The sequence below is a fragment of the Monodelphis domestica genome, chromosome X (genome assembly GCF_027887165.1).
Source record: "Monodelphis domestica isolate mMonDom1 chromosome X, mMonDom1.pri, whole genome shotgun sequence".
Taxonomy (NCBI): Eukaryota; Metazoa; Chordata; class Mammalia; order Didelphimorphia; family Didelphidae; genus Monodelphis; species Monodelphis domestica.
Window position 1 is genome coordinate 686,714 of NC_077235.1, and position 13,162 is coordinate 699,875.

At 59.1% G+C, this 13,162-nt stretch overlaps 1 protein-coding gene across 6 annotated transcripts; it reads right to left on the reverse strand.

Moving 5' to 3' along the window:
* Nucleotides 1–2: 2 nt before the first annotated feature.
* On the reverse strand, nt 3–12,416 carry PORCN (porcupine O-acyltransferase). 6 transcript variants are annotated; one of them, XM_007507680.3, is made up of 16 exons: nt 12,014–12,396; nt 11,094–11,267; nt 10,738–10,930; nt 10,584–10,627; nt 10,227–10,408; nt 9,958–10,088; nt 9,785–9,802; nt 9,655–9,669; nt 9,407–9,532; nt 9,197–9,297; nt 8,879–8,955; nt 8,740–8,803; nt 8,487–8,572; nt 8,177–8,287; nt 406–716; nt 3–323 (listed from the first exon to the last, which is right to left on the reverse strand). In XM_007507680.3, the coding sequence occupies exons 2-16, from the start codon at nt 11,227–11,229 to the stop codon at nt 113–115; spliced, it is 1,806 nt and encodes a 601-aa protein (XP_007507742.1). In that variant the 5' UTR covers nt 11,230–11,267; nt 12,014–12,396; the 3' UTR covers nt 3–112. The 6 variants fall into 6 exon arrangements, 3 of the variants coding, with proteins under 3 accessions (XP_007507742.1, XP_007507743.1, XP_001371902.1); XR_008914607.1 differs by lacking the exons at nt 3–323; nt 406–716 and adding exons at nt 3,416–3,659; nt 4,121–7,956 and having other exon boundaries at nt 12,014–12,416; XR_008914606.1 differs by lacking the exons at nt 3–323; nt 406–716 and adding exons at nt 3,416–3,703; nt 4,121–7,956 and having other exon boundaries at nt 12,014–12,416.
* Nucleotides 12,417–13,162: the final 746 nt, after the last annotated feature.

Here is a 13,162-nt window from a genome sequence, read left to right on the forward strand (position 1 = left end):
GGTTTGCTTGCAGGGGCAGGAAAGGAGCGATTTTATTAGGTGCCTTGGGGCCAAACATGCACGATGGAGGAAGAGACAGGAATCCAGGACCCCAAAGTGGTCGGAGTCCCTGTCACTCTGGCCAGTAGCGGGTGGGAGCAAGCGGTGCCCCTCGCTGGACATGAGCCCTGTCCTTGTTCAGGCGGAGCAGTGTATACCCCTGAGCCACTGACCCAGGAGCTGGCCCCAGGTCCCGGCGCAGACGGTGCCGCTGAAGTGGCCAGGCTTCCCCCCACATGGAGGTGGGAGTGTTTCTGGCCTCTGCCATCTTGGCCAACAGGAATCTGTGCATGGAGAGATTTAGAAGTCTCCAGTGCCATCAGCTCAAGCTCTCCCCATGCCCAACCACCTTCCCTCCCCTGGTACCTGAGTAGTAGTTCCTGGTTGGAAACTGCTGCCTCATCCTTGGCCTGGACCTTGAGACCAGGTACCACCACCTCCTCCAGGTTGGCCTCAGGCTCCAGATGGGAGCTGCTCCACAGACGCAAGAGGAGCCGGGCCAGGGCAGCAGCTTCAGCCTTGGTCTCCCGTTCCCATTCCTGCCACCCAGCCTCTGCCTCCAGGAGCCGCTCTAGGGCCTGGGCCAGCAGGGCTGCCTTGGGGGAATGTGGTGGCCAGTGCGACTGCAGGGCCCTTGCCATTTGCCCAAGGTTCCAAGAGAAGGACAGGGTCTGGGGCTGCGGACCGGAAAGAGAGGCTGTTCAGGGTCCCTATTCGTGAATGAAGAACAGCCATAACAGAAGAGGCCTGCCACCACGCCCCAAACAAGGACCTCCTTACCTGCCGTGTGCCCGATGGGCGCCCGTCCTTCATTCTCCGCCAGCGGGCCTACGTGCCTCTGCCCCCTCCCCCCCTCCCCCTCCCGGCTCACTCCTGCTCTCTTCTCAGAAGCCGGCCAAGCACGCAGCTCTCTCTGGAGCTCACGAGGGAGATGGAAGACAACGGACTCGTCCAGTGAGCACGGGGACGAGGCGGGTGCAGGCCCGAAGCTCGCCCGGCCACAGCCACGGCCCCCAAACATTGCAGAGGCTACCCCCACCCCCACCCGCATCCTAGCGCACACAGTCCCACATAGCCCAGCCTTTAGGGCCTTCCTGCAGGACCTCGGACAGCTCCGCACTCTGGGGCGGCGGTGGCCGCCCGTTCCGCTTGCCCTGCTCCGCTCCCTCCCGGGGCCCAGCCCTTCCCAGCCTAACCCTCTCCTCCTGGGGCACACCTGGGCAATGACCGCGCCATGGGTCGCCGCTGGGAGAAGTCCAGCCCAAGCCAAGGTGAGCAGCAGCGGCTGCAGAGCCGCCATCCTCCTCCGACTCCTCCAGCCCTCGGCTGCCCCCCCTCGGCTGTCCGCGTCGGCGCAGGCGTGTTCCCCTCTCCCGCATATTCCCCGGGAGGGAGGGAGGCTCTGGCTCCCCCAGGGTGACTCGCGGAACGAACTTCCCCGCCCCCCCTGTTCCAGATTCCTTTGCAGCAGAGAGCTTTTCTCGCCGTCCCAGGTCGCCTCTGACTCGGGCCTGCTCTAGGGGAGTCAAACGCGGTCCCAAAGGAAGCTCCTCGCCAGCCGGCCTCTGGCAGGGAGGCACTATTTACTGGCCCCGTCAGCAGCAAAGGCCCAGTGACTTGACTGGAGTCGCACAGCTCGCGAGTCTCCGAGGCAGAATCGCAGTGAAACAGGGAAGGAGCCCCCCCAAACCGGGAAATGTTTGAAATGGATGAATAAAGTCAAAGGGGTAGGGGCGGATCCCAGAACTGGGGGGGGGGGGGAGGGGGTAATTCGAAAAGGAACCAAGTAATCAGCAGCCCCAGCTACTAAACAGCGCAAAGGAAAGGGGGGGGGGGGGGGGGAGAGCACTCGAGTGAGAAAGGAGCCTGCTATGTCCCAGTGGGGAGCCCCCCAAGGGAAGAAGAGAGCCAGGCCCAGCGGCTGGGCTTTGAAAGATCGACTCATGCACCCTAATACCCCACTGCCAAGCTTGGGGTGCTCCTGGGAGGCAGCAAATAGTTGGGCTACAGAAGCCAGGGAGAAGGGAGCCATGGCCCCCCAGAACGCTGGCTCGAACCCTGGCAAGGTTCTAGCAATGGGTCCCCAAGATCATCCCCGACCGGACTAGCTAGGCCCAGAATGAGGGGGTGCTTCGGGATTAGAATTAGAAGCAGTGAAACGACAAGGAGAATGAATGAGAGTGTGTGTGTCTTGCAATGGGGCAGCAAGCAGTGCAGTGCTTGGTTTGAAGTCAGGAAGATATCTTTCTGAGTTCAAATATGGCCCCACATACTTACTGCCTTGCCACGGGGCCCTGGGCAAGTCACTTAGTCTTGTTTGTCTCCAATGAGCTGGAGAAGGAGCTGCCCAGAACACCCCAACAGCCAGCATGAGTACATACTATCTGTAGCTACTGCAAAAGCCTTCCACAAAATGCAGCCGCCATTCCTGCCCCCAAAAGAGTGGAGAACACAAAAATGGGGCTCCCTTCAAATGATAAGCAGGATCTGTGTTGGAAAGAAGCAGGCAGGATGAGGAAGGCGGTGCAGCACTTCGGGAACAGCAGGGCTTCCCCCGGAAAGTGCCTCCAAAGGGGGGGGGGGGAATTTCCCAATGAATTGAATAACTTGGGGGAAATAAAGGACAAGAGGGACAAAAAGGGGGGCTCTCATTGCTCTGGGCAAAGGATAAGGAACCGTAGGGCTTGGCAACTAAAAAGCTAATGGAAACAGTCCATGAGCTCCCTTTCTGCTATACGGGTGATGCTGATTACACATGGCCCAGGAGACTGGGCAGAAAAAGAGGGAAAGAGAAACTCCAATGAAAACCACTATAGATGGCCTAAACTGCCGCCACTTGAAGTTCATGTGGAGGAAACCGGACGATCAAGGGAAGGGAGGGGGCTCAGCAGCCCCAGATCTCAAGCCACCCTACGCACACCCGCAAGCCCCAGAGATGACGCAGGTCATCCCCCTCGTACCCCCGGAGTGGATAAGGAAAGGTTTCTGAAAGGCCCGATCCCCAGTGGCCTCTCCCAACTTTCTTCATTACACAGATCCGCACCTCCCAGTTCTACTCGAATAAGCATCCTCTGGTCTGACATCGAAGACGTTAATCCTCCATCCCCGTAGCCTTCGGGCCCCCAAACAATCAGCCCATTCCTGGGGCCGGAGTAGCGTCATCTCGGGTCACCGGGGCAGAAGTCCATCTCCTGGGGAGGCGGCATTCCAGCGACTCTGGCCTCCCGGCCATTGAACGATCACCTCCTGGTGCCTGTCCTTGCCGACGAGGTCGGCAGCCCGCCCGGTTTTACTCCCCAGCTCTCGCACGGAACACTTGTGGACAGGGAAATAATTTGGGGCTGGCTAAGAAATGAGAAAGTGCACGATCTACACAGACAGAGGAACGCAGTCGCCGCTGCCTTTGTAATCAGCTCAAAGAACCCAAGGATTGGACAGCGAAGTCAGGGCAGTATCCGGGGAAACCTGGAAAGGCCGCCTTCTCCCTTACACCCTTCGCCCAGAGGAGCTCCAGTTGGGGGCGTGATTTAGACCGAGTAGTGGAAATCGGAAGAGTCCCTGTCAATTCCAGGACGTCCTGGCTCGCAGAAGAATCCCTCGCTAAGCAAGACACGGAAAGGCTAGAGGAAGGGAAACTGCGAATCGGGATGGCGCCCGACGAATCCTAGCAAAAAAAAAAAATGAGAAGGGGCGGGGCGAGAATCCCTGCCACAGGCTTCATGGCTAAAGGTCTCATTTCTAAACTAGCCGGGGAACGGAATCAAATCTCCAAGAGTAGGAGACATTCATTCCCCCACGAAGACATGGCTGAAGGACATGAACAGGCACACTCAGGCTAGCAAGAGCCATAGCAAAAAATGCAAAAAAATGCAACCTGGCAGCTAGCAGACTGGCCAAGAAGCCGGACAAAAAGGGTGGAAAGAGGCCCCATCAGTGCAACCCAGGTGGAACTGGGAGGCAATTTGGGAGCGCTGCGCCTAAAAAGGTTCTCTTGGACCCTGCAAGAGAAATCTAGTGAAAACACTGAGGGGTGTTGATCGACTGGGGAAAGGCTGACCTTCCTCTGCTTGGTATGGCTTACCAAATGAGGGGCCAGCGTCACAGAAACCGAGCCGAGGCAAGGGCTTTCTACAATGACCGCAAGGGTAAAAGACTCCGTGGGGAGACTGAGGCAATTTTCAGGACCTGCGGGTTTGTCCAGGGGTAGGAGGGAAGAAGAGAACTGAAAAAGGAAAGAAAGTCGGTAAGCTACCGAGGGAATGGGCAGAGTAAGTTGGAGCGAAGTTCCAGACTTCAAAAGAAAAACAGCAACCACCGCTGGGGGGTAGGCTCCGCCTAGCTCTATGACGTCACTCTGCCCGGGGCCCAATCAGGCGCCGGCCCCGGGCCCCGGCCAGCAGCCCGGTGGGTACTTGCGCATTGCTACCGCTGCTCTTCTCCCGCTTTCGCTGCTAGGCTGGAGCGGGTTTTCCGTGTGTTCCACCTCCGCAGGTTTAGGCCCCGGCCCGACTCCGGCCCTGGCCCCTATTGGGGTCCTGGAGGCAGCGAGGCCCGACCTCGGGCTGGGGCCGGGAGGGAGAGAGTGTGCGCGGAGGCCCAGGTCTTCTGCGCGGAGGTGGCTGCCATCTGCTCCCAGATCGAGACCTTCTGGACCCGGCTTCGGGATATATGCGACAGGGCCAAGGCCCAGACAGCGGTGCGCGCCCGCCCAGCCTGAGGGGTCTCAGCTCGCGGTCCCGGGGACATCTCCGGCCCCACCCACAGATCCTCCCCCTGCCGTGCCGCCGCGCCAACCCGAGCCTCCCCGCCCGGACTCCTCCGGCCCCTCCGCCCTTCGCCTTCCCTAAAACCCCGGGCCAGCCGTGACGTGAGGTCGCCGCCCCGCCCACTTGAGGCCCACTGGCCCGAAGGAAAAAAAGTCCGAGGAGAGAAGGCACTCGGAGTCTTCCCGGGCGGCTTCGCCCACGCTCGGGGTACTGGGCGGTGGCGCGTGGCGGAAGTGGTAGCGGGAGGGACCACAATTCCCAGAGGGTAGTGCGCGTGTGCTTGCGCACATTGCACGCCAGCAAGTTGGGGTTAGGCGCCTGCGCTCTGTTCCTCCCTCCCCCCCCCCCGCTGCGCAGGGGGGCGGGGCTCTCAGCCGTCTTGTGTCCTGGCTGCGAATGGACCGCATGTCCTGGGTCCGGAGGGGCGGCACGCAGCGCCTTCAAGCTGCTCCAGATGGGAAGCGTGCGTCCGTCCATCCCTGGGGCTGGAGGACTTTCCTGGAAGCCTTTAAGATTCTGGGGGAGAGGGGGCGCTCCCGGGAAATGTCACTCCACTGACTCCCCAGAACTCCCTGACTGGGATGAGCTGGTTTGTGGACTGCCTCACTGCCCCTAGGAGCCTGAAGCAGAAACTAGGGTAAGGCTGGATGCTGCCTTTGTGTCTGCGTTTGCCTCTTGTTGTGCTGGGAAGGAGGGGCTAGCATGTACGAAGAATTCCCTTTCCCAATGCCCTGAGTTCACACGAGATCGCTATCTTTGTGGCTCCCTGGTGACAGCAGCCACTGGGAACCCGGAGTTTGCCGTACTCCGGCTTGGGAGGCCTGTCATCCATCTCTCATGGACCCATTCCATGCGCCCTGACTAGGTGCCTACTGCCTAGGAAATCATTGAGCCAGATCCGATGTGATGGGCTTCGGTGTGCTGGGGCCTAGCTTGGGATTAGGAGCTCTGTGGCAAGTCACTTCAGCCCATCTTCATGCCATGCTGGCCACTTGGCTCTTCCCTTGTACTCTTGCCTACCCACCCATCTGTGTGCTTTTGTCTTCTCTCACATTCTTGGTTCCATCTTGCACCTTAGGGTGGCTTGGAGTGTCTTCACCTGTCTTTCCCCAGAGTCACTGGGCTATGTGTGGCATAGAGGAGCACACCCATTTTCAGCACCCTCCCTGACCCCCATTCCCCTGAAAAACCCCCTGGCCTTGGAGAGGCCTTTGGTTAGATCCTCTCGTATTTTCTATAGTATAACCTGTCCTGTTTTTCATAACCTCCATCCAGTTTTCCTCTGTCCACGGTTGGTTGGTTTGTTTTGTTAAAAACCTTTACCTTCCTCCCTAGAATCAATACAGGTTTCCAGGCTGAAGAGCTAGACAACCGGGTCAAGTGACTTGCCCAAGGTCACCCAGCTAAGAGGTAGCTCAGGTCAGGTTTGCATGCAGGACCTCCCATCTCTAGGTCTGGCTCTCAATACTCAGCTGCCCCCTAGTTCAGCTCTTGAGCATCAACATTCTCATTTGTGCTGATTCCTCAGTGCCATGCATATCCTGGCCCCAAATCCTGTGATCTCTTGTAGGATGGTCCTGACATTTATTCAGCCATGCTGTGATGGGGAGAGGGAAAGCTGAAATGCCTCAGATCCAACCCCTGCCCCTCTGTTGCTTAAGAATCTTGTCAAGACTGGTGAGGGCAGGAGGCCTAAAACCAGGCACCTTCTACCAGAATAGAGTCAGGGATATCAGGGTACATATGAAGAGACAGTGAGAGACCAACTTGAGGCAATGGGGCAAGAATTTAGGGATCCATGGAGCAATGTTGGAGTTCTGTGAGCTGGGGAGGAAGTGGGGATGAAGGCCTGAGCTTTAGGGAAGCGATCAAGGGCTCCCTAGAGCTCAAAGGCTGATCACAATGGGGGAAAGGCCATAGAAGAAGTGGCAGCAGCCCAGACAGCTCTGGGCATGGCCATGAGAACACCGAGAAGATTATTGGGGGAAGGGGCACAAGGCTGTTCAGAGTAGAGAAGGCATCAGGTGTGATGAGGCACAAAGTCTGGCTTAGAATCTCTGGTCTGTTCCCGAGTTCCATCCAACACCCAGAGTGTATCATTTCTCTTCTCTAGGCATTGCCCTCCCTTAGTTTCCTTACCCTGCTCTGAAGACATAACCCAATTCCTGCCGCCTCATCTCTACTCCAGAGCCCAGAGTTGGAGTACCCCCGGGTCAAAGTTTCTCCCACTTGCCACAGCCAACTTTGCCTTTTCCACAGTTCTCTTCCCACCCAGAGGCTTCTGGGGTCTGCCAAGGCCATATACCCCCTTGATGCTGATGTCCCCAACCTGCCGAGTGTCCTCCTAGATCACAGCTGGACTAAGGAAGGAGTACACTCTGCTGCTTCCTGGTCTACTTTTACAGCCTCTGTGGTCTAACTTGGTCGGATTTCTCCCTCTGGCACCCAAGACCTGGACATCACCGTTCAGCTCTCTCCTCTGGCTGTCATTCCCTGTCCCTTTGCTCCTCTTGGGACAGCCTACAGGAGGCCCTGAGTACTGAGCCAGACCACCCATGCTTGGCTCGGCAAGAGGCCTGTATCCTCCAAGAAGACTAGGGGGACTGGAGCTGTACAGCTAGGAAGGAGGGAGCAGGCTAGGCCCAGAGCCCTGGACTCCCCATCCTGGGCCCTCAAGGAAAGAGCCAATAAACGGCCCTTGGGATTCTACAGCCCCACTGTCTCCTGCCTCTTGATTGCTGCTGGGAAGCTCAGAATTTTGGGAAACAGCTCACACACACAGCTCAGGCACTTGGACCTTACCTATTTTTATCTGACAATAACAAACCATTTATAAAAAGAGGGACTAGTTTCTAGCAGAATGTAGGGGTGGAAGACATGGTCTTGGGGTCCTGCCCACTGCTTCCCCTCCTGCCCTCAAAGGTCCCCTCCCCCCCAAATCCCCAGAGCCCCTTTGGGAGGGAGGGGTGGCAGTGGCCAGGACTCCACCTTTTGTGCCCAGGGCAGATATTGGGGGGGGGGGGGGAGAAGGGAAGCCAGGGGAGGACCCTCAGCTGATGAGGCGGTAGAAGATCCAGCAGCTGAAGGTGAGCCAGTGACTGGCCCAGCCGAGCTCGGACCACTTGCGGACGGTGTGGGACATGCCGTAGCCCTGGGAAGGGGATGAGCATGACAGTGGTGAAGAGGCCTGGGCCACCTCTGCCCTGAGGGGCCTGGGGTCAGGGTTGGGTTGAGTATGGTGGGCAGCAGTGACGGGCAGCTAGGGCAAGGGGTTCAGTGACAGGAACCAACAAGAAATGGCCAAGCAACTCCCCTTCCCTTGGGCCTTCTCCAGCCCTGCTATGACTTGTGGATGACTCAGCAAACCCTACCTGCTCCTCGGTAGTGTCGTCAGTATCTATGTCAAAGAGGGAGCCCAGATAGGCCAAGTGAAAGACAGCTAGGGCCCTGAAGAATAGGTTCAGTGCCTGCACGCCCAGACCCTGCAGAGGAGATGAGGAATGGGTTGGTGATGTTTGGGGCTGGTCTGAGGGAGGAGTGGAAGTGTCCCCAAAAGGGCTGGGCATAACTGGGGTGAGACCTCCCAGCCTTAGGGAAGACAGGAGAGAGCAGAAAGGGAGGACAGGTGGGGCGGGGGGATGAGGGCACCTCCTTCTGAGGCTGGCAAGGGGGTCATCTCACCGTGCGGTGTCGATGTGGGCAGTCCGGAGGGCAGCGCTTTGAGAGGACACAAGCATTGAAGATGGTAGCCAGCCTCTTCCGGAGCACTGAGGAGCAGGAGGGGAGAGTGAGGGACTGTTCATAGGGAAGGGCTTCAGGAAGGAAGAAGGGAGGTTCTCCAGGCCTGAGGAAGGGTAGGAGTCAGGGAGGAAAGGGGAGGGAAAGGCCAGGAAGAGATGGCAGGATGGGCATAGAGAGGAAGGAGGCGTCTCACCATGTTCCACATATGTGATGAAGGCGAGGGTGAGCAGTACGGCCCCCAAGTGGAAACTGAAGCCCTGGGGGTGGAGAGAGGGTGAGGAGGCCGTGGGGCCAAGATGAGGTCCCACACCTCCACCTGGCCCACTCCTTACATGCAGGAGGGCGCTGGCAGCATAGGTCACAAGGAGGGCTGAGAGCTTGCCAAGGCGAAGGGAATTCTTGAAAACATCTAGAGAAGGCCAGGAGATGGACCTCAGTCTTCCCACTTTGGTTTGGCTCAGTTTGTTGGGGGGATGGGAAGGCAGGTCCCCAGACTCCTCCCCTCCTTCCCCTCCTCCAACCCTGGGACAGATCAAGGCCCCCTATGTCATCTGGGAAGCCCAAGGGATGGAGAGAAATGCCCAGCTTCCTCCCCTCCCCAGGGCTGTGCTGGGCCAGGCCTCCCACAGTGGTACAGGGATGGGTCTCACAGGAATTGAGCCAGTGTGACATGGGCAGGTTCCAGCTGGTTACAACCTCAACCATGGACCTGGGAAGCTCCACACTCAGGGGCCTCGACACAGTAAGGTCCCTGCAGGGAGCAAGCGGTGGGAGAAAGGAGGGCTCCACCAACTACCACCCCCACAAAGCCTGGCCTCACCAAAGGGATCACCTGAGCAAAGGAGGGAATTTTTCCCTACCAGCACAAGTGGTCCTTCTCCTCCGTGAAGCCTGCCCCAGCCAGTGTGGTTGTGCCTTCTGACAGGAAACCCACAAAGTAATTACTGAAGTGGAAGGAGATGGCACTCTCGTAGGCATGCAGCCACCTGGGGTGGGAGAAGAGCCATGTGTCCCAAGCTGGGCCACCTCCCTGCCCTAGGCGGCCCCCCCCCCCAGCTTCTCATGAGCCACCTGGACATTAATTCAGTTCTCCTCCACAGAGACTCACCTGGCCACAGCACCCCTGAGGAAGGAAGGACAGAGAAGAGAAAACAGTGAAGAGATAAATGTCAGCAGGAGCACGGAGGACAGAAGGAGGGGCCCAAGAGCTGGCACAAACAAAGCTGGATGCCACTTACCTCACTTGCCGTTTCTTGCTGCAGGTTTGAGAGAGAAGGCAGATGGGGAGGCATGGGAGGGGAGAGGAGAAAAAGTCAGGGATGCTTGGAAGGAAAGGGGGAAGGTTAGGAGCGAGACCTTGGAGGTGGGTGCTGGGGGTGTGCCACAGGCCCCATTGACTGCCCCAGCTTACCTTCGGAGTAGCCTGTCCCCATAGAGTGGGATGAAGTATGGGAAGAGGTAGGGGCCCACACAGGTTGAGACCACCAAGCAGAGCAGGGCCCGTGACAGGCTTGCTGCCACTTTCCCCAGCCATGTGAAGCTCTGTAGGACATTGGGCAAAATGGTTATCAGGGGCTGCCCTGCCTGCCTCCCTCCCTCTCCCCTGGCCTCCTCCTCCTGCCTGGTCGGCAAACCTGCTCCCCCTTCCCCAGTACCAGCCCACAGCCCCTGCCCTGTCACCAGTGGTCGGCCCTCCACAGCCAGAAGGTAACTGCGGAAGTGCAGCCAGGGCCCGAAGACGATAGTGCCCACGAAGTAGAGATAGCCCATGAACTCCACAGGGGAGGGCACTGCACTCAGTTCACCCCGATCCAGGTCAAAGCCCAGGGACACGGCTTTCATAGCGACGATCATCTGGGCCCCTGCAGGCGAGCGAGCAGGCGAACGACGGACGGCGGCCGTGTGCACCCAAGGGACCCCAGGGGATGACCAGCCAACCAACCAGGGGCCAAGGAAGGTACCGAGGGGGAGGGCCAAGTCTGAGAGAGGAAAGGGCTCAGGATTTGGGGGAGACATTCGGGGAGGGAGGGTACTTACCCCTCATCTTGTGCCAGGTCACAGTGTCCACCATGTGCATCTCCCTGGGAGGGTGGGCCGGATTGGGCTGGTTTGCCTCCCCAAGCCCCAAGGTCCATCTTTGGGCTCTCTTCCCCGGCTCCCTTTGCCCCTCCCCCCTGCCCAGGACCCCTACCCCATCAGCAGGTAGATGAGGATGGTGACCGAGAGGAAGACCCCTCGGTGGGATGAGTGCCGGCACAGGAAGAGGACCAGATAGCACAAGAGACTCAGTAGCACCACCCACACCATGTGTCGTTGGAAGAAGTGGTACAAGCTGAAGAAGCCACCAGCCACCGTGCTGGCATGTTTCACAGCTGGGGGTAACCCTGCAGAGTGACAGGGAGGAGGAGCCCATCCTGGCTGAGGGGCCCACCTCCAGGAACCCCCCCCCCAGCCAGCCCCCCGGAAGCTCTCCCCCCAGTCACCCTCTGGAGCCAGCCTCCGGGAAGCTACCCCCTCCCAGAGGGGCTCCTAGGCCAGCCCTCTCACCAAGTCTCCAAAGGAGGCGGCAGGTTAGGCAGACAGCCAGCAGAAGCCACAGCTGGTCCAGGCCCTGCTGGGCAGTGGGGACCACACAGCCTTGCACCAACTGCTGGAAGAAGTCCTGCCGGCTGAAGGTAGCCATGACGACGGCGGACCACGACCACGACAGGAAGAGGAGGACTAGGGGGAAGAGGAGGAGGAGCACCAGCCCTGGGCCAGAGGATGGGAGAGTATGCAGAAGGGCCCAGGGCAGGTTACCTGGCATGTGACTAGGACTCTTCCTAGGGGGGCTGGGCCTGTTCCTGTGTGATGAGCTGCCATGCTGACCTGGTGGAGGCTGCTGGCCCAGTGTAGCCCTCAGTGGTAATAGGCTGGCCTAATGCCGTGTGTGTGTGTGTGTGTGTGTGTGTGTGTGTGTGTGTGTGTGTGTGTGTGTGTGTGTGTGTGTGTGTGTGTGTGTGGCGTGGGAGAGAGAAAGAGAGATGGGCTGGCCTGCTGGGACATCCCGGGGGTTGTGTGCGTGCACGCGTCCGCGCGTGCGCGTGCGAGCCTGCGCTGGGCTGGCTTGCAGGTGTATCTCCGTGCCTGCCGGTGTATGTGAGTGTTAGATGGATTGGCCTGCCGGTGTATCCCCTTGTGTCTCTGATGGCCTGGCCTGCCGGTGTATACCCATGTGTGTGCGCGCGCGGCAGTGGGCGCACGCGCGGGGCATTAAGGGGTTACGCGCGTCCCTCTCTCTGCCATCCTCCCCCCTCCCGCCTTTGGTCCGAGCGGAGGTGGATGGAGGGGGGGGGATGGAGGAGATGTGCGAGAAGATGGGGGGGGGGATGCTGACCAGGGACTCCTCTCCTTCCTTCCTTTCCCCTTTCTTCTCCCATCTCTGGCCCAGAGGATGGGGAAGCGATTTTCCTCCACCTGTCCCTTACCTGGCCGCCTCGTCCTCCGTTGGCCACCGAGGCAGCTTCCCTTCCAGCCACCTTCTCCAGCGGCCCCAATCACGTAGGGTTGACGGCGGCCCCTTTAACGCAGCGGGGAGGCCGGCTCCGAGCCAGAGAGTTCGGAGCCAATGAAGACGAGTAGATCGTTCGCGCAACCAATGGGAGTGCGGTGAAGTCGGGGGAGCAGAGAGATCCGAGGCAGCCGAGGGAGGGGGGAAGGGGGGGGATGAAAGAGATGACCAATGAGCTTGCGTCGAGCGTTCGGTAGACCAATGGGAGCCCGTCGAAGCCGGGAAAAGGTACATTACCGGGGCTGGCGGGGCCGGAGGAGGTGAGTGGAAGAGAAGGCTACTGCCAATGGACACGCGCAGAATATTCGCGTGACCAATGAGAGTGTGGCGCGGGCGGCGGCGGAGGAGGAGGAGGAGGAAGAGAGCGGAGGAGGCGGAGGAAAAGAGAGGAGGATCAAAGAGGAGGGGAAAAAAAAAAGAAAGGGAAGGGGGGAGGGGACAAGAGGGACCAAAGGGAAGGAAGGGAAAGGGGGGGCCAGGGAAAGCCATCTAGACTGTAAGCTCCATGAAGGCAGGGTCTCTCCTTTTCTGTCTTCCGGGACCGCAGCTGGCACTTAGTGGATGAGTGCTTGCTAAATGTTGACTAACCAAACAAGAGGAAGGGAGGTGGAAGGGGATAAGAAAGAGGAATGGAGACCCCTAAAAGGAGGAGGCGGAGGCCGGGGGAAAGGAGTCGGGGACCCAAGAAGGGGGGGGGAAGCGCCGACGACGACGAGGAGGGGGGAAAGAAAAGGGGAGCCAAGGGGGCAGGAGGCCCCAAGAGGAGGCAGAGGCGCTCCCATCCTCCTCCCTGCTTCTTCATTGCGCCGGTCGAGGCTCTTCCTCCTCCTCTGGCCCGTGCTGTCTAGGTTGGCCAGTTGTTTTAGCTTGCTTGACTGGCGGTACTGGGGTCAGAAGACTCAGGTTCCTAGTCTACTTCGATCTCAGAGTGTCTAAAGGAGCAACTAAGGCGGCGGGAGCCCTGCCCTGATGTTGGGAACTCTTCAGGGTTTTAGGGACACCCTGATGCTATGTCCTTTAGCACTCTCCTTCCTATTCGGTTTAAAGCGACAGAGCATTTTCGCCC

Coding starts and splice junctions, on each gene's coding strand:
- PORCN (XM_007507680.3), bottom strand. CDS start 11,229: ATGGCTACCTTCAGCCGGCAGGACTTCTTCCAGCAGTTGGTGCAAGGC. Junction 10,409..10,583: donor GACCTGGCACAAGATGAGGG/GTAAGTACCCTC, acceptor GCTCGCCTGCAG/GGGCCCAGATGATCGTCGCT. Junction 717..8,176: donor ACGACACTACCGAGGAGCAG/GTAGGGTTTGCT, acceptor TCCGGTCCGCAG/CCCCAGACCCTGTCCTTCTC.